The sequence below is a fragment of the Fundulus heteroclitus genome, unplaced genomic scaffold (genome assembly GCF_011125445.2).
Source record: "Fundulus heteroclitus isolate FHET01 unplaced genomic scaffold, MU-UCD_Fhet_4.1 scaffold_63, whole genome shotgun sequence".
In the NCBI taxonomy this organism is placed as follows: Eukaryota; Metazoa; Chordata; class Actinopteri; order Cyprinodontiformes; family Fundulidae; genus Fundulus; species Fundulus heteroclitus.
The window spans coordinates 167,665-187,851 of record NW_023397066.1 but is presented as its reverse complement, the minus strand read 5'-3'; the positions used below and the strand labels follow the sequence as shown (position 1 = coordinate 187,851).

General features: G+C 44.3%; 1 protein-coding gene across 2 annotated transcripts; it reads left to right on the top strand.

The window, feature by feature from the left end:
• The first annotated feature begins 12,613 nt into the window (after positions 1–12,613).
• Positions 12,614–19,289, top strand: LOC118561452 (E3 ubiquitin-protein ligase TRIM21-like). 2 transcript variants are annotated; one of them, XM_036133543.1, is made up of 3 exons: positions 12,614–12,678; positions 14,434–14,652; positions 15,873–19,289. In XM_036133543.1, the coding sequence occupies exon 3, from the start codon at positions 15,882–15,884 to the stop codon at positions 17,574–17,576; it is 1,695 nt and encodes a 564-aa protein (XP_035989436.1). In that variant the 5' UTR covers positions 12,614–12,678; positions 14,434–14,652; positions 15,873–15,881; the 3' UTR covers positions 17,577–19,289. The 2 variants fall into 2 exon arrangements, with proteins under 2 accessions (XP_035989436.1, XP_035989435.1); XM_036133542.1 differs by lacking the exon at positions 12,614–12,678 and having other exon boundaries at positions 14,301–14,652.
• The last annotated feature ends 898 nt before the right edge of the window (positions 19,290–20,187 follow it).

The window sequence follows — 20,187 nt, the reverse complement described above, 5'->3', positions numbered from 1 at the left end:
AAAAAAAAAAAAAAAAAAAAAAAAAAAAAAAAAAAAAAAAAAAGACGCTGTACACACATTCCCACATAACACTCACATCCAACACTGACCAAAGGGGGGGGGGACACCCCAAATCGACTATACGACTGCTTGTGCCCGACCCCCGGCCCCGGCCCCCGACCAGACGTCCCCCGGACCGGGCCCCCCCAAGAGGGCGGGCCAACACGACCCGCACGAGCCACCCGGCCAGAGCCCCCCCCTCCCCCTAAATACCTAATAAACCCACTCCCTCCCCCCACCTTACCCTTGCCATCCCTGCCCCCCGCCCCCTGGGGGGAGCGGAGGCATCAGCCCCAGACCTGGTAGGCCGCTGACTGCACACCGCAGCCCCCCGCCAAGACCCCGGACACAGTGGCCCGCACCTCCTCCAGGCCCCAGACTCCTTGCCTCCATCGGAGAACGGGGGTGTGCAGAAGACCCCGACCCTCCCTACGCCTGCTCAAATGTTGTGTTGTTGCATGTTGTTCTCAAGTGCGTTTAAAAACTGGGAGCGCCGAAGGGGATGCACGGCACAGCCCACCCCCCTTTCGGAAGGTAGCTGTTGCCAGCGCACCCCCTCCGTGTGACTGCCCAGAACCCTCAATGTCTAAGTGGGAGAGGAGGTGAAGGGAGCCGTCCGAGGTGAGGCCCACACAACATAAGCCCCCTCCCAGACGTCTTCCCCCCCACCCCCCCCCCTACCATGGCCTATATAAGTGTGTGATGTGAAAAATGTTTGAAGTGAAAGTGTCTAAGATGCAAAATAAAATTGGGGAGAGGGGCGTCACCAGAAAGTGGCAACCTCCAGTAACGCCCCCTCCCTCATGACCTGCATGTGTGGCGGCGTGATGGAGCAGGCAGAGGGAGGAGTCCGGGGATGGGGAGCAAATGACTGGGAAGCCAACCCAGGGAGCCAGCTCCCCTACTGACTCCAATAGGCACCCCCGCTCCCCGAAAGCCCCACCTAGAGAAGGGGGCCTCGCCAGCGGCACCACCGTAGCCCGGGGGCCAGGGAGAGGCCGCAGGGCCCGCCAGCCAACCACCCACCAGGACCAACACCTAAGCCCCCCCCAGCCCACCCACCAAGCCTACTTAAACTAAATAAATAAATAAATAAATAAATAAATAAATAGATAATAATAATAATAATAATAATAATAATAATAATAATAATAGGGGGGGACCCTGGCCAGCCGGCCCGCACGAGCCACCCCAACCCCACCCCCCAGGTGAAACCCGCACCGGAAGACGACACAGACCAGGACCGGGACAGGGGGCCGGACACAAGCCCACCAGAACGTCAACCCCCCCCCAATCCCCCCCCCCCACCCGTGGATTTAATCCCTCCCCAACACTAACGTTCAAACAACTCACCATACATTCGACAGTAGACATCCAGGCTGGGCAGATCCCTACTCCCCCTCCTTTCCCCCTCCCCCCACTGGCAGAGTGCCTTTCCAATAAAGGAGAAGAGCATCTGCCCAGAGGTGTTAATGACCATGCCCCCCTACCAGCTCAACGGGCCCCGAGACCCCCCAGCGCACCAGAGGCCCCGTGCAGGGGCGGACACCCGGGCGCGCGCCGGCCCACACCAAAAGCGGCACACCCCCCGGAACCGGAACCCCCGAGGCCCCGCCGGGGCCCGCGCCCGAGGGCGGCGCGCCCCAGGGACCCCAGACCCCCAGACCCACCCCGGCCCCACCCAGCGGCAGCACAGCTACCAGGTCAGTAACCCACGTCCGTCAACACGCAGCTCCCAAAGAGCGCCGCAAGCGGCTGCTGTAGGCCACCCGTAGGCCTCCCAAACTCCTCCCAGATGGGGGCAACAGACCCCGGAGCCGGATCCACCAGGCGCCCTACTCCAAGTGCCCCCAGGGCCCCAGGAACCCCTTCATCCAGCCACTGCGCCCTGCAGGAAGCAACCCACCGCCCCCTATTCCACTAAGTGATGGTGTTGATCAGAGGAGCCCAAAAAGACCAATCAGATGTGGAGGCAAATGCTGTCTCTAGATTAATATGATCCAACAAAAGATCTCTATACTGATTGATACTGAGATTTTGTTTACTTTTCCAATTCATGAGGATAGTTTTCTTTGCGATGCATAAAGCAGTAAAAACCATGTAAACTATTTCTTTTTTCAGAGGACTTTCCTCAAAATTACCGAGCAGGCAAACTGATGGGGATGGTGTAATCTTACAGCTCAAGCACCTTGATAAGTCCTTACATATCTGTGTCCAGAACCTCTGGACTGGTGTGCATAACCATAACGCATGAAAATAATTATCAGGATGATTGCCTATGCAGTGTGGGCAGATATTAGATTGTGCCAGACCCATCTTGAATAATCTTTGTCCTGTATAATGTACTCTGTGAAGGATTTTGTATTGTATTTGTTGTAAGTTGGTGTTTCTAGTCAATTTGAAAGTTCTTAGACATGTCTGAGCCCAGAAATTTTGTTCATAGGTGCCTGATAAATCTTTTTCCCACTTCATTATAGGAAGAGATATCGAATCATCTATTTTAGTCAGTGTCCTGTATGATTTAGACAGTAGTTTGGGGGGGGTTAAATCTAAGAACTCTATTATATTAGTTGGGACTTGTAAACCACCATTAATATGCTTATATTTATTTTTAATTATAGATTTAAGTTGTTCATATTCCAAGAATTTATTTTTACTAATGCCATATTGCATATTTAGTTTAGCAAAATTGATGAACTCGGTTCCGTCAAGTAGATGTTCCAGATATTTAATACCTTTATTCTTCCAGTATGTAAAGTTTATCATTTTATTATTTTGTAGGATATCAGGGTTATTCCAGATAGGTGTACGACTGCATGGGATAAGGGATGACTTTGTCATTTTGAGGAACTCCCACCATGCTGTCAGAGTAGAACTAATGTTGATATATTTGAAGCATGTATGCCGTTTTATATTTGAGCTTATAAACGGCAGATCTGAAATCATGATATTATTGCACATTTCCTGTTCTATATCTAACCAAGGCTCATCTAAAAGACTATTTTTTATCCATTTAGAGATGTATTGTAGCCTATTTGCTAAGTAATAGTTATGGAAGTTAGGCAGATCTAATCCTCCCCTGTCTTTAGTCTTCTGTATTGTCTTTAAGCTAATACGTGGGGGTTTATCTTTCCAAAGAAATCTAGAAATGGCAGAGTCTAGAGATTTAAACCAGTCAGATGATGGTTTATTGGGGACCATTGAAAATAAATAATTAATTCTAGGTAGGACCATCATTTTTATTGAAGCTACCCTACCCATAAGTGTGATTGGAAGCGATTTCCATCTTTCAAGGTCCTCTTCTATCCTGTTTAAAAGTGGGGCATGGTTAAGTTTAAGTAAATCTGTTAATTTATTCGACACAGTAATACCTAAATATTTAATATTTCCTGATTGCATTTGTAAATTTAGGGAGTTTTCGAGAGAGCAATTAATTGACAGTACCGTAGATTTAGACCAGTTTAACGAGTAATCTGATACTTTGGAGAAAGATTCTAGTATTCTAATTACTTGTAAAAGAGAATTATTTGAATGCTGGAGATAAAGTAATACATCATCCGCGTACAGACTAATCTTGTGCTCTATTTTCATGCATTTTATACCTTTTACAGCTTTTGTTTGTCTGATAGTTGCTGCTAGAGGTTCTATAAAGATGGCAAAAAGTGATGGAGAAAGAGGGCATCCTTGCCTGGTGCCCCTCTGTAGACAAAAACTGGAAGATATTTGATTATTTGTCCTGACACAGGCTGTTGGAGAATTGTATAGAATTTTTAACCAGTTTATGAATAAATCGCCAAAACCGAATTTATGAAGAGTAGCGAATAAAAATTTCCAATTTACTCTATCAAATGCTTTTTCTGCGTCTAAAGACAATATATTGGTTTTAATGTTTTTACTGTAGGAATAATCAATTAAATTAAGTAATCGGCGTGTATTTGTGGATGACTGCCTTCCTCTGATGAAACCAGTTTGATCTGGATGTATTATGAGGGGAGTTACTTTGTCTAATCTTTTTGCTAAAGCTTTACAGATTATCTTAATATCCACATTAATTAAGGATATGGGACGATAACTAGTGGGCAACACAGGATCTTTGTCTGGCTTGAGCAGAAGGCTGATGGTGGCAGAGTTCATATTAGCTGGAAATCTACCTTTTTCCTGTATTTCCTGCAACATTCTGTGGAACGTTGGGGCTAGAATATTCCAGAACTCTTTATAAAACTCAGTGGGGAATCCATCTGGACCTGGAGCCTTTTTATTAGGCATGCTTTTAAGAGCTTCCTGGGTTTCAGCTGTTGTCAGCGGGGAATCCAGTGTCATTCTTTGGTTATCTGATAATTTAGGAAGTGTAATTTTATCCAGAAATTGCTTAATATCCTTCTCTGATGGATTTATCTGTGGTGTGTATAAAGATTTGTAGAAATCGCGGAAGGTATTATTTATACACTCTGGTTCACTTACTGTATTACCAGTTGAATCTGTAACTGCAAATATAGTAGTTTTCTCCTTATTTATTTTAAGCTGATTAGCTAGAAAGCTTCCTGACTTATTGCCATGTTCAAAATTTTCTATTCGGAGCCTTTGTATTAGAAATCTATTTTGCTTTTCAATATAGTGGTTTAATTCTAATTTTACTTCACGGATTTTACCTAACTTCCCTTCTTCTTGAGATAAATCTAGTAACTTAAGTTTTTCTTCTAATTCCTGAATCTTTTTGTTTTCTTTATTCTTTTTATGAGATGAGAAAGAAATTATTTTACCTCTCATCACTGCTTTTCCAGCTTCCCACAATATCGATGCAGATGTACCTGGTTGATCATTGTATTCTAAGTATGAAGCCCACTGTTCTTTAATGAATTTTATAAATTCTTCATCTTTAAGCAGTGATGTATTAAATCTCCAGCTTTTGTTTTGTGTGGTTATTTTTTTATTAATTAAGGTGAGAGTAACAGGAGCGTGATCACTGATAGAAATAGGATGAATTACCGTCTCTGAAACGACCGACAGCAGTGAGCTACTTATAAGAAAGTAGTCCAGACGAGAGTACGAATGGTGAACATTTGAGAAAAAAGTGTATTCTTTACTAATAGGATGAAGAGAACGCCATGCATCGCAAAGACCAAAATCACTCATGTATTGTTTGACTACATTTACTGACTGCCAACTACGCTGAATCCCTGTTTTATTCAACCTGTCTATATCGTTATTTAAACCAAAGTTGAAGTCACCTCCTATAATTAGTGAACAATCCCCGTGTTTTGAAAGTGCAAGGAAGAATTGGTGGAAAAAAGAGGGGTCATCAACATTTGGACCATATATACTGACAATACATAGCTTCTGGTTATGGATAGCTATTTTAATTATTATGTATCTACCTTCAGGATCTATAGTTTTATCTAATATTTTAAAACTAACGCTTTTGTGGATTAAGATTGCTACACCTCTCTGTCTAGAGTTATAGCAGGCCGCAAACACATTAGGGAACTCAGGTGAATTAAGCTCACTTGCATTTGTAGCTGATTTGTGGGTTTCTTGCAATAATACAACATCTGCCTTTAATCTAGTAAGCTGGTTAATGATCTTCATTTTTTTCTCTCTGGTGCCAGCCCCATGCACATTCCATGTCACAAACTTTACATTCGCCATAGATGTGAGTGAGAAGTTAGAAGGTGCATGCCCTTGAGAAAATAGTCATACATAGACCCAGGTAGCATCATATGATGTGCTTGTGATTGACTGATGTTCAGGAAAGAAGCAGACAGATAAGATAGAAATACACAAAAAAATAAAAAAGTGCAAAGAGTAAGAGAGTGTGTAAAGGGATAAACCATAGCCCGTGCCTTCTGTACCCAACCGTGAACACCAACCATACCAACGTGCTCTTTAGCTGTGCGTGTATTTAATTTATCACCGTGTACCGATCTGTGCGTCTTATTTATTTATTTATTTTATTTATTTATTTTAAATCATTGAAACATGCTTTTAAGTACACCTGTGGTGTAACTAATAAAGCCAAGGGGTGATCTTCTGATCCCTGAACAACTGTCCATTAATATAAAGTCTGTCAACCGATATGGTGGCTTTAACGCCGTCCATCATGTATTTCTTCCTGATTGGGAACAGCACTCGCCTGCGATCTAGGATTTCCTTAGGAAACTGATCATTAACACTAAAGTCTGTCCCTCTCAGTTCCCTGCCGCAACTTCTAACGAATTCTTTTTGTTTATAATGCTCAAATTTAGCTATGATCGGGCGAGGACGGGTTTTGTCGGGTTTCTTACCTCCGAGCCGGTGGACTCGATGAAAAGTGATGTTTTTTACCTGATCCGCCGGGATTTTTAGCTTCTGCTGGAGAAAGTTCCGGACCGTTTCTTCTGCTATCTCTCCCTGCTGCTCCTGAATGCCTGCAAAGACGAGATTATCTCTCATACTTCGCGACTGTATGTCCAGAATGGATTCCTTCATTTTCTTATTTTCGCCGGAAAGCTGGATAATCCCTTCGGTCAGCTCCGTAACCTTCCCCCTCAGCGCGTCGTTCTCGGCGGCCATAGCTGTTAGCTGGGCTTGGCTAAACTCCACCGACTCCCTGAGGGACTGAAACTCCTTGTGTAGAACCTCTACCAAGGCGAGACGCGCATCAAGGCTGGTAAGCTTCTTGTCGATGGATTCCAAGATATCGCTGAAGTTCCTGTCTGGGGATAAAGTGGATGAAGAAGAAGCACTGGTGGAATTAGAACGAGTGCGCTTAAGTGACGGTGTGCTAGCAGCTGTAGGCTTCTGGGCCTTCCCCATCACGATGCTATCAAAACACTCGTCCAGGTAGCACTCCAGGCTCGTCACGGTCTCTTCGTCCAGTTTGTTCCCTCGTAGAAAATAAGACAGTTGTAAATGTTTGGGCTTTAACTTTGTATTATTTTTAGTTATTGGTTCGTTCTTACCTTAGCTTGTTTGATTTGTTACATGAACGCCTCCATTATACTTACGCACAGCTCTCGCGAGATCTCAGCCGCTCATCTCCCTTCTAGCCATATGGTCATATTCCTTTTTTTATTTAAACAAATATAAATGTTACTCCGGTTGCACATTTGCTGTGGACATCTTGACCTTGTTAGTTTGTAAGGTCGTGTGATAGTTAAGTAAACAAAGTTGATGCTCATCATCAAACTGTTTGTTCTCCTTTTTTCCCCAAATTGGAATGGAAAATAGAATCGAAAAGGAATCGAATCGTTTCACAGAATCGATAAGGGAATCGGAATCGTGAAAATCTTTTCAATTCCCAACCCTACTGACAAGGTTATTATAGTGGGTGATTTTAACATCCATGTTGACACAGAATGTGATAACCTTAGTGTAGCCTTTAAAACTATCCTAGATTCAATTGGTTTTGCTCAAAATGTGCATAAACCGACTCACTCTTGGCTCCATACTTTAGACCTTGTTCTGACATATGGCATTGATTGTGAAGAATTAACAGTATTTCCTCACAACCCTGTCCTATCTGATCATTTGAATTTAATCTAACTGAGTTCTCCACCCCCAAAAGAGGGTTCCATTATAGTAGATCTTTATCGGATAATGCTGCATCAAACTTTAAAGAATCTGTCCCCCTTTTAATATCTTCAGTATTGCAGAAATACCCTGCAGATGGACGCAATGTTGTTTCTTCCCATTCACAAATAGATGTCTTTGTTAACGGTATGACTTCCTCATTACGTTCTGCATTAGAAAATGTAGCTCCCTTGAAAAAGAAGGTGATTATTCACAGGAAGCTGGCTCCCTGGTTTAATTCAGAGCTGCTTTACATGTGACCACAACATTCCTCAAGGCTAACAGTGAGCCTAACGACTTACCATTGTAGGGGCGATCAGTCCAGTTGAATCTAAGCTGTAAAGAGACCTGCAGGTCTATGAAGCTTGGAACTCCAGAGATTTTTTGAATTAAGAAAGATTCATTGGGGCGTGCTGGTGGCACACCGGGTAGCGCGGCCCATGTACAGAGGCCTTAGTCCTTTATGTGGTCGACCTGGGTTCGACACTGACCTGCAGTCCTTTGCTGCATGTTTCACTCCCCTTCCTGTCAGCCTACTGTGTTAAAAAGCAATCCACTAGAGATGTGAAAAATCAAAAACAAAAAGTAAAATTCCTTGATGGGAAGTGAAACATCTTCTGAATCGAAGTCCAGTTGTTTTATTTTTTAACTCAGATTGGAGTTTTCCTCTCCACTGTCGCTTCATGCATGCTCAGTATGAGGGATTGCTGCAAAGCCATCAACAATTCAGACGACTGTCCACTGTGGCTCTACGCTCTTTCAGGAGGAGTGAATGCTGCTTGGAGAGACTTGATGCAACCTGCTGGGTTTCCTTAGAGAGGAAACTTTCTCACCAACCTGGAGGATCTGATGGAGTCTGACTTTGGAAAGAGCCTTAAGATGATATGATGGGAACTGGAGCTATAGAAATAAGATTAAAATGAATAGATTTGCTCTGTTTCTGGACATCCCATAATTATCCCTCTGTTTATTTTTTTCTTTTCTCTGGTCATAATTGCAGCTCCTGCTGTATTTTCCTCTGCAGCAGAGTCCCTCCTGCCTTTCGTCTCTTTCGTCTCTCAGGTTTCTTTCAGCTGAAGTTCTGGTTTTCTGAGTGAACACAAACTCTGATGAGTTCTGACTTGATACAATCTCACAGCTGCAGGCTGAAAACATCAAGGCGGTCCTTCTGCAGGTAGACAGGTAGAGCACACCTCAGCTGCCTGCTGATTGGCTCTCCTGGACAGGAACACACCAACCAGGGCTCATGAATTTAAACCCAACAGCGACTGTTTCTGCTCGCTGCAGCAGCCAGCCAATCACAGAGCAGCAGGTCCACATTTAAAAGTGGCTTTCACTGACTTCTCTGTCCTGTGCTGAGTTCAGGAACCTTTTCTGCCTGGAGGATTCATGCATTCTCTGAAAATGTTCTGGTTGCACTGAAGCTGAGTAAAAGCAAACAGAGGAAGACTCTGCAGACCCGGATCAGAACCAACTACAGGTACATTTGGATCAGACACAAGGTGCAGTACTGCAGCTGTCCTGAAGGGGCGGTCTGTGCTCCTGCACACCTGAACAAGATGAACAGGTAGAGCAAGTTTTTAATAACCGATGCAACAGTTAGTGTAATTATCTATTCACCTAGAGAGAGAAACACTGCAACTATTGCTGCAGCTGGACCGCTTCCAGAACCAATAACTGGACCAACAATTAGCTTCTGGGCAGAAAGAAATCCTGCAGATCAGAACATTTTTAGGTATTCTGAGCAGAAGGTCAGATAATGATCCCTCTGCAGTTATCTCCTGTCCTCTGTGTCTCTGGAGCAGCCTGGGCTGCCTGGACCCACACCATGAAAAACTGCTGCAATGAAACAGTTTTCTTCAGCATTTCTGTCCTTCAGTGAGAACAGAGTCTGTTCTCCACCAGAACATCTGTTCTCCACCAGAACATCAGGCCTGCAGCAGATCCATCCTCAACTTCCGTAACTTTCTGCAGACACGCGTCCTCCTCATGGCTCTGAGCTCCATTTCTCCTCAGTGCGGTGCTGCCATCTGGTGGTTGAACTCAGAGTTGCAGCTGGTTTCCTCTTTTCAGTTCAGCTTGTCAGACATTTAGTCCAATTAATCCTGGTCATTAAACTATGTGATGCCAGGAAATAGCATCACAGAAAGGTGGTCTGAAGAGCCCAGGTGGGGGCGGGGGGCTGCTCTGAATGCACCTTTTATGTTTGTCTAAACCAGGTCTAGAGTGTTCTCTCCCCGACTCGCTCCTCCAAAACCCCCCAAAGTGGCTCAATAATATTTAGATCTGGTGACTGTGCAGGCCATGGGAGATGTTCAACTTCACTTTCATGTTCATCAAACCAATCTTTCACCAGTCTTGCTGTGTGTATTGGTGCATTGTCATCCTGATACACGGCACCTCCTTCAGGATACAATGTTTGAACCATTGGATGCACATGGTCCTCCAGAATGGTTCGGTAGTCCTTGGCAGTGACGCGCCCATCTAGCACAAGTATGGGGCCAAGGGAATGCCATGGTATGGCAGCCCAAACCATCACTGATCCACCCCCATGCTTCACTCTGGGCATGCAACAGTCTGGGTGGTATACGCTTCTTTGGGGCTTCTCCACACCGTAACTCTCTCGGATGTGGGGAAAACAGTAAAGGTGGACTCATCAGAGAACAATACATGTTTCACATTGTCCACAGCCTAAGATTTGCACTCCTTGCACCATTGAAACCGACGTTTGGCATTGGCACGAGTGACCAAAGGTTTGGCTATAGCAGCCCGGCCGTGGATATTGACCCTGTGGAGCTCCTGACGGACAGTTTTGGTGGAAACAGGAGAGTTGAGGTGCACATTTAATTCTGCTGTGATTTGGAGAGCCTGGTTTTATGTTTTTTGGATACAATCCGGGTTAGCACCCGAACATCCCTTTCAGACAGCTTCCTCTTGCGTCCACAGTTAATCCTGTTGGATGTGGTTCATCCTTCTTGGTGGTATGCTGACATTACCCTGGATACCGTGGCTCTTGATACATCACAGAGACTTGCTGTCTTGGTCACAGATGCGCCAGCAAGACGTGCACCAACAATTTGTCCTCTTTTAAACTCTGGTATGTCACCCATAATGTTGTGTGCATTGCAATATTTTGAGCAAAACTGTGCTCTTACCCTGCTAATTGGACCTTTACACTCTGCTCTTATTGGTTCAATGTGCAATTAATGAAGATTGGCCACCAGGCTGGTCCAATTTAGCCATGAAACAGTTGTTATTTTTTATTTATTCTTTTCATTATTATTTTCATTCATTATTATTTATTATTATTTTGTCCCAATTCTTATTGCCCCGATGTGGCAATAAGAATTGATGTCTTAATGCCAAATAGAGCTCGACAGATTTTGCTTTCACAAGTGGAGCAATCAGCATTCGCCATAGTGCTCCGCTTGATTTATGCATGTAAATAGTTTTGTTGTGATTTTGTTGTGAGAGTGCACTAGTTTAGGTGAAAATTATCCAGAAGGAAATAGCTTGATAGTGGCTGTGGAGAACCAAAGGCCTGCCTTCCCCGAGCACAGAGGCAGGCCCCAGGGGACTCATAACCCCGGACTCCCAAAGCAGGGCGCCCAAGAGGGGCCAACACAGGAAATCTGCAACACCCCCCCCCCCCCCCAGGGAAAGAGGAGAGACGACCCCGAGGAAATCCCCCTGCCACCGCAATGCCGATGCCCCCAGGAGCCACGGGGACGAGCCCGTGGGCTCCGCCGGCAGCCGGCCCCACTGAAGTCGTCCCGGCCATGGGCCCTGAGGGCCAGAGGCCCCGGGGCGCCCTGCCTCAGGTGTTATTGATGTAAACGCAGAGTCCGCCTCCTCCGGTCTTACCGCTGAGTTCTTTGTTTCTGTCGGCGCGGAAAGTAGCTAGCCCCTCCAGGCTAACGGCGTTGTCTGGGATTGATGATGTGAGCCATGTCTCCGTCAGGATGAGAGCGCAGCGGTCCCTAAACTCCCTCTTTGCAGAGAGCTCGAGTTGTAAATGGTCTATTTTGTTATCCAGTGAGCGGACGTTGGAAAGCAAGATGGATGGTAACGGCGATCTGAATGGGTTAGCCTTTAGCTTAGCTGCTAAGCCTCCGCAGCAGCCACGCTTCTTCGGCTGGCTACACCGCTTTCGCTTCGCTCTCCACCGGCATGAGCTGCTCCTCCGCCGCCTCACAGGCCCCCGGGACTGGTACCCGTAGTACTCCGAAACCGCATAAACAATCGAGCGTAGAAGTGGTTATAAGTGCAAAAACACGCCCATTAACGCCCATTAAACTATTGTCCTACTACGAGCAGATGGGTTGAGATTCCTAACAGACCGAGGGCTATTTAATAAACATTAAATAATTTCAAAACCAGTAACGGCACAAATAATGCGGCAGTTGGAGCTGAATCTCTTCATATCATTCAGCCTCAGAGCATCCAGCACGTCTCTGTCCTGTTCCTCAGCAGCCTGAGGGCAGACAACATATACATATATTGTATATACATATACTGTATATTATATGATATCCCAGCACTTTAACACTTTGCATGCATGGCTTATCATGTATATTTAGGACAACATAGCAAGCTAGGACTAGCATTAACTTATCTGGTACACGTCAATGGCTTCAAGCAGCCTTATCTTGGTTTTCTTCTACTTCTCCAACACTCTCTCAGTTCTCTCCAATGTTTCTCCCCTCTGTCAACTCTTTATTCCCGCTTGTCGACCTTCTCTGTCTGATAAAAAATATACACTGAGCAGCTAGCTTACTAGCTACGCCATGCTATGGTTTGTTATTGTCAGCATGCAGCTTGTAGGCTGCATGCTGAGCCTCCCTGCCTCTCTCCCTTCCCTGCGCAGCCTGATTGGTTCCACCTGTCAGGCTGCAATTATCTCTGACTTGTTTCCACCTGTTGTCACCACTATATGTACTCACCTCAGTTTGTTTCTCGTTGCCGGTCCGTCGTGTTCAACTCCTAGTGGAGAGTCATCGGCGCTGCCTCGGCTTCCAGCCTCCCGCTCCGACGTTCTGCTTCTCGTTTTCTGCGTCTCGTCTTGGTCTTCTGTGAAGTCATCAGGTCCTGGTCAGTTTCTCTCCGCTCCTATCCTGTCAGCCAGCTTCTGCACCCAACAACTCTGCCTGGAAAAATACTTTGTTTTTTTTCATGTCTTTCCACACCCAACTGTAAAATAAACTCTCTTAATATCCAACCCTGTGTGTGCGCGCTATGTCCGGGTTCGTCCTCAAAAAATATCATGACAGTTATGTTGACAACGTTCCATTACGTAGCTGTTCTGTGCCTTACAGCCTTGAGACTGTGTCAGGTCTAAGCACCTAGACCATCATACTACACAGGGAAAGAAAAGCACAAAGACAATTAGTTTGGTTTCATTCTCGAGGAGAGTAGCAAGAGACCGTTAAGTTACAATCTCCAACCCACTCTGCCAGTCACAGCGTTCTCCTCGATTTTATTACGTTTGGGGCGTTTCCCTAGTTACATGACTGAGGCTGTACTGAGGGTTGGGGGAACAGATAGTTACAGCCTCTGTTGTCAACAAATATACACAGATGAGCAATCACGTCCAGTCAGCACATAATCTCGTAGCTGAGTCTTCTTGTTTAAGGAAGCGAAGAAACAGAGTGTCTTCTGTTTCTTTGCACAGACATTATTAAGCTATCATGTGAGTAATATGATTATATCAGAAGCTTACATTACTACATCATAACAAGATACATCGGTTAATGAAGTATAAACATTAATCCCAACAGACTGCTCACATTCAATTGTAAAAGAAAACTACCCAAAGCGAACTGAATAGTCCTGATCCATAGTGTACCGCCCTAAGTAGGTACTGCTGGAAAAGTGGCAATAGTGACCCCTACCCCCGCCAGCCAGGGACAGACAGGCTTCTTGAAGTCTTCAAGCACATCTGGTGTGCTTGGAACCACATCTCAGCAGGTACTAAAAACAGGAATGGGTCAATGTAACCGTTAGGGGGAGAAAAGCCTCAAAAGCAACACGTACTGAAGTCTCCAAAGTTGATACTAATGGAAAATGATTTGTGGGGACCATCTCAGGCCCAGAGAAAGGATGGTTCCTAGGAACAGGAAGTAAGCCACAGCAGACAGTGTTGAGGATGGTGAGGAGAGGCAGTGTAGGAGGAGTTCTGGAGAAGTCTACCACCTCTTATGTCTGGGGCAGATTACCCTACTGATGGTTATGAGCGAACCGGTGAACCTGTAAATCCAACTCTCTGTTTGCAGACTCTTCACCATCCTAGATCAGTCCTATGAAAGTCATGTAATCTGCTGACCTCAGAAGTTTCACAGACTGGTCTGCTGAGGTGCATTTGTGTATCAGGAGAGGGGAGAGAACTATAGTCTCACCTGGTGCTGCCAGTCGGTCAGGAACCTGGGGATCCAATGAAAGCTCTGAGCGCCATTGTGATGGAGGATGAAATGGTGTCCAGGTTGACTTCATGACCTATTCCATAGTAAGCAGACTGCAAGAGATCCAGCAGGGAGATTTTGATGTCCTTAAAATGTTCCAACACCAGTTGTCAGGGATACAGGTCTGTAGTCATTTAACACTGTGATGGTGTGTTACTTGGTGACCGGGATGATTAACATCATAATTTCTCCAAATATACTAAGATAGATTGCTCTGTTGGTGTTTTTTTTCTTTCTTCAAACAAACTAAACATTTCAGGTCAATAATTCAACGTAGGGTAAGAATACACATTTTCCTACAACTGGAAATGTAAATTGATGTGAAATTTAGGATTGTTTATCAGTCATGATGTGATTTACAACCTGGTGTTCTGCTTTTGTCCAGCAGAGGGCAGCATATGAACAGCTCTCAGGGAAGGATCCAAACTGCACAAAGACTCACTTCCTTGTGATTCAGTGAATCAGTCCTGACTTTAAACGTCACTTTCCAGAAATGAAAGTAAGTGTTTGTCAGAGCGAAGCCTGAGCTGCCGTCGAGAGAAACCTGTTTCCTCCTGAAGACCAACTAAGTTCATCTGTTTCTTCTCAGCAACAGACTCTAACTCTGGTGAGTTCAGCAGTTCAATGTTAGACTTTCCTTTCCAGTCAGTAGGAGTAAACGTGGTATATTCCTCTGATTGCTGTTTGAAACATGTTGGGGCAGAGCTGGCAGTATAAACACCATGGAGTCATTATACCAATCATGTTCTCTGTCTTTTTATGTCTTTACCATATTCAGACAGAGTTGGACAGTCCCAGAAAACATTGGAGTGGTCTCCTAAGTCTGAAATCGAGCAAAGGATTTTTTTCTTAATAATTAACCAGTTATTCTCCTGGTTGTGCAATGACTGGTTCATTATGCAGAATCCTTCAGATTGTCATCTTTTAAAACCACTGTCTAACATTGAGGGAAAAAAGTCTACATTACCAACATCTGGCAGGGTCCTTGAGATAGTAAGAGGACCCCCTAATTTCTTCTGGACTAAATCTCATACTCCTAATGAGCTGAAGAACGTTAAACAGCGTGTTGTTGTCAGAGAGGGAAAGGGAGCATCACTACTTTCTGATCTGTTCTGAATCCATCGGCCTTCTTTCTGTTCCTCCTCCAGCTGATTCCTTTCATCTATTTTCATCAGGATTCCCGTCTTATAAAACATCTGTGCTGCTAAATTTATCCTCAGTTGTGATATCCTGACACTTCATACCTTCTATGTCTTGGTATATTCAGAGAGTTACGTCTGAATCTGTTCTGCAGGTTCTCACATCGCTCACGAGATCTTTGTCTCATCACAGCAGGTACAGAAGGGTCCCTTCATGAATGCTGGATTTCTCTTCCACTGAGCCGCTCCTCTCTTCCTCCTCACTCAGTCTCTGCTCATGTTGGACCATTTGAGCTTTTAGGTCCTCAACAGAACGTTCTCCTCTCTGCAGAGACGCTTTAGTCTCTCTGTGTCTGTCCTGTTTTTCTCTTCTTACTTTCTTTACCTCATGATGAATCTCAGCTACGTCCATCTCCCTCCATACATCTGCAGTTAGCTTTAGCCTGGTTAGCTGGGCTCAGAGATCTCCGTCCACTTTTCTGACGTGTTGCTTGTTGCTGGTTTTAATCTGCCTGTTTGATCTCATCCTCTGATACTGCTGAGCTTCATAAACCAGGTGGAAATAGACTATCAGGCTGAATTAATAATGCCAGACAGGAGCTCCATGTTTCTGCTGTTTCTCTTAGCGTGACGTCACTGGAGGTCCTGAACAAACTGTTTTAACTTGTTCTCCCTGATCTGTCCTCAGAGTTCAGAAATGTCTTCTGGCAGCAACCTGAGGTCTGAGGATCAGTTTCTGTGCTCCATCTGTCTGGATGTGTTCACTGATCCAGTCACCACACCATGTGGACACAACTTCTGCAAAGCCTGCATCACTCAGCACTGGGAGGTTAATGAAAGATGTCAGTGTCCTGTATGTAAGAAGGTGTTCAAGATGAGACCTGAGGTGGAAGTCAACACCTTCATCAAAGAGATGGTTGCTCAGTTCAGACATGAAGCTCAGCAGGAAGCCAGCAGCAGCAGTTCAGCTGCTAAACCAGGAGAAGTTCCCTGTGACGTCTGCACTGGAACCAAGCTGAAGGCCCTGAAGTCCTGCCTGGTGTGTCTGCTCTCCTACTGTCAGACTCACCTGGAGCCTCATCGGACCACTCCACGTCTGAAGAAACATCAGCTGATGGAGCCTGTGGAGAACCTGGAGGACAGGATGTGTCTGCAGCACGATAAACCTCTGGAGCTGTTCTGTAGGACCGACCAGACATGTGTCTGCTCTCTCTGTCCTGTTCTAGACCACAAGAACCATGAGTTTGTTCCTCTGAGAGAAGAATCTGAAGGAAAGAAGGCAGAGCTGAAGAAGACCGAGGCTGAAGTTCAGAAGATGATCCAGAGCAGACGAGTGAAGATCCAGGAGATCAAAGAGTCGGTGAAGATCAGTAAAGATGCTGCAGACAGAGAGAAAGCAGAAGGTGTTCAGGTCTTCACTGCTCTGAAGGAGGCTGCTGAGAGAGGCCTGGAGGAGCTCATCAAGGAGATCCAAGACAAACAGAAAACTGCAGAGAAACAGGCTGAAGACTTCATCAAAGATCTGGAGCAGGAAATCTCTGAGCTGATGAAGAGGAGCTCTGAGGTGAAGCAGCTCTCACAGTCTGAAGACCACCTCCACCTCCTCCAAAGCTTCTCCTCCCTGAAAGCTGCTCCACCCACCAAGAACTGGACAGAGGTCAGAGTTCATCCTCCATCATATGAGGGGACTGTGGTGAGAGCTGCTGCTCAGCTGCTGGAGAAGATGAAGAAGAAGATGGAGCTGAAGAGGGTCCAGCAGTATGCAGTGGATGTGACTCTGGATCCTGATACAGCTCATCCTAACCTCATCCTGTCTGATGATGGAAAACAGGTGAAACATGGAGATGTGAGGAAGGAGCTTCCAGACAACCCAGAGAGATTTTCTCCATGTCCGTGTGTTTTAGGACATCAGAGTTTCTCTTCAGGCAGATTTTACTTTGAGGTTCAGGTTAAAGGAAAAACTGAGTGGGATTTAGGAGTGGCCAGAGAGTCCATCAACAGGAAAGGAGACATCACTCTGAGTCCTCAGAATGGTTACTGGACTGTTGTGTTGAGAAATAGAAATGAGTACCTAGCTTGTGCTGAACCTTCAGTCCGTCTTCATCTCCAGCCTGGTCCTGAGAAGGTGGGGGTGTTTGTGGATTATGAGGAGGGTCTGGTCTCCTTTTATGATGTAGATGCTGCAGCTCTGATCTACTCCTTTACCGGCTGCTGCTTCACTGAGAAGATCTACCCATACTTCTGTCCCTGTAATAATGATGGAGGTGAAAACTCTGCTCCTCTGATCATCTGTCCTGTTAATCAGGATGATTTTAACTCTGATGAATCTGAATCAGAACCAGAATCCGAATCCGAACAAGATCCAGAACCAGAACCAGATACAGCTCCATGAACAAATAACCTCTGGGCGAAGAACCTCCAGTCTGAGTGACTCTTTAGGAGACGTATTTAGGTCTATTTCACAAAACCAAGATAGACGATTAAACCAGGATTTTCCAGATATTCTGTCTGAATTAAGCCTGACCTCACATCAGTTACCATGGTGATTTATCCTGCTCCAGACCAGGCTAACAGGTTTAGTTAATCCTGGTTCCTTCTCTGTTCAGTCATTGGTCAAACTGATCAGAAATCAGTGAGTTTGTCACTGATTCTGTTTCCTGAGTGTTTTTTTTTCAGCCCGCTTTAAAATCCCACTGATACACTTTGGTATCCAGTCAAGTACTTTAATAATTTTAAATTATGATGGTAGCCTAAAGATTTGTTAACTTTATAATTATCCATGTGGGCGTTGTTACTGTTTAACTGTGTTTTTGAAGACTGTTGTTGTTCTGACTTTGACAGAAAGGTTTAATAGACTGTTGCTGCTGTTGAGGGAATTAGAACAGCTGGTGAAGAATCAAAGGTGTTGTCAATAAAATCTGGTGTTAAACCATTTTCAACGAAATCCTGCAACTGTAGGGGGCGCTGTTCTACTGCCTCCTCCCAAAAAAAAGAACATGTTTATCTTCAAGTGCACAAAATCCTCATCTCACAGCCCTAAAAGGAAAGGAACTATACAAACCATGAGACTTAGTGGCCTTACAACTGTTGATGGAAAAACATGCTATTTGAAATATTTTTTATTAAAAGGTAATTTCATTGCATATCAGATATATTAACCTGTTTCAATTTGTTTTAGAGTCTATGCTTAGTGTTGTAAATCCAAAACAATTTTCTATTAATAATTATTGGAAAATTTAAATCTGAAAAGGAGAGAACATTATTATGGAAATACTGCCTGATGAAACAGTTTCATCCCTCTCTGCTGCTCTATTGCTTCAGAGTTATGGAAAGGTCAGCAATAAAATGGTTTAAAGTTATTTTTGCAATATAAAAGTAGCTCCAAACAAACGTGTTTCCTTCATAACAGCAGCAGTGTTTCATTTATTGAGTCTGATGTGCTTCAGTTCCTCATCAGCCTCCATCAATAGATGTTGCCTGTCTGGTTTATAGATTGGAGCTGATCCATTGTAGCATCAGTGAATCTGTGATCGACCTCATGGTCTTTGTAGACAGCAGAGGACGCACATTTATCTGGATTACCACACCTGGCTTGACTTAGTGACGTTTCCTGAACCTGGATTGGGTTTTGTGGAGCGAATGAAGTCGAGACGCATTGATCACGTTAGTTCAAGCCTGGTTTTAGAACTAATCCTGGATTTCCAAATTCAGCTTTTTGTTAAATAGGCCCCTGCTGGTGGAGAGGTGATCTTGGAGAAGTCTCAAGCAGGAACTCGTTCTTCTTCTCTGAAACTTTTGCTTCTCTTTTATAAAGTAAAACTGGGATTTAGGTGAAATACAGCCATGTTAATTCATGTTCTGCCCTCAGGATGAGAGAAGATTAAAAACTGTATTTTTTAGACTATAGCTCCCCCTCTGGGTCTTAATGCCAAATCAGTTGGATAGAAGTTTCTCTGGATTATTCTTGGATCAAGTCAAAGATTCGATGAAATCTGCTGGTTTTCCTTAGATAGAAAACTTTGATTTGATAGAATTGACTTTGGAAAGATCCTTGAGATGATGAGTTGATATGGGTGCTTTGTAAATAAAATTGAAATGAACTGAATTGTGCCTGTGGGTATGATTTGCTCCAATGTTTATCATGTTTAATTGTTTCATTGGATGCACAAAGCAAAAAGATGAGATGCTGTTGTGACAGTTTTGATTGATTTTTCTAGGTTTGTAGGTGGGTTTTTTATACCTATAAGGGTGCCAGTCAGGTTTCCCTCCTGACAAGTAGGATTTTAAGGTTTTTTTTTTTTTTTTTTACCAGTCACACAAGGACCATACACTTCAAGGTGTAGACCCTTAAGTACAATGAATGACAAACAATTGTTTTACACATAAGACAAACAACAGAAATGTTTGTTCCACAGTTTTTTGTATTTTTTAAATGTCCATTCAAAAATAAACAAATCCCTTCCCCCCAAAAAAATTTCCTTGTTTCCTCCCAAGTAGGCAGGCTCCAACACAAATTGCCCTACAGCAAGAGCTGTGAATAAACAGAAAATACATAAGAACCCATACACAATTTAAATTCTACAATACACCAGAGGTCCGTTCTTCGTACGTTGCTTAAAACACCCAAGATCAAATGAGACATCCAAGATGATTTCATCCGGCTAATCCTGATCCGGCTAACTGGGTTCTTCAAACACACCTGTTGTTTATGATTAGTATGGCTGGATTGAGTTATCTGAGATAACTGCGCGTTCATGCGTTTGTTTAAAAGGGGAAATGTATCGATAGTAGAAACATTGATCAGCAGCGCTGCTATTGGCTGTTCAGCATGGCCAAAGAACGCCCACAGTTTTTCTCCCAAGCAGAACAAGAGCTTTTAATGGAAGGTTATGCTGAATTTGAGTCATTAATTAAAACGACAGGGAACACCTCAAAGTCTGCTAAAGACAGGAGAGAGGGCTGCAAAAAGCAGCAGACAAATTAATGCGTAAATACTGTCCATG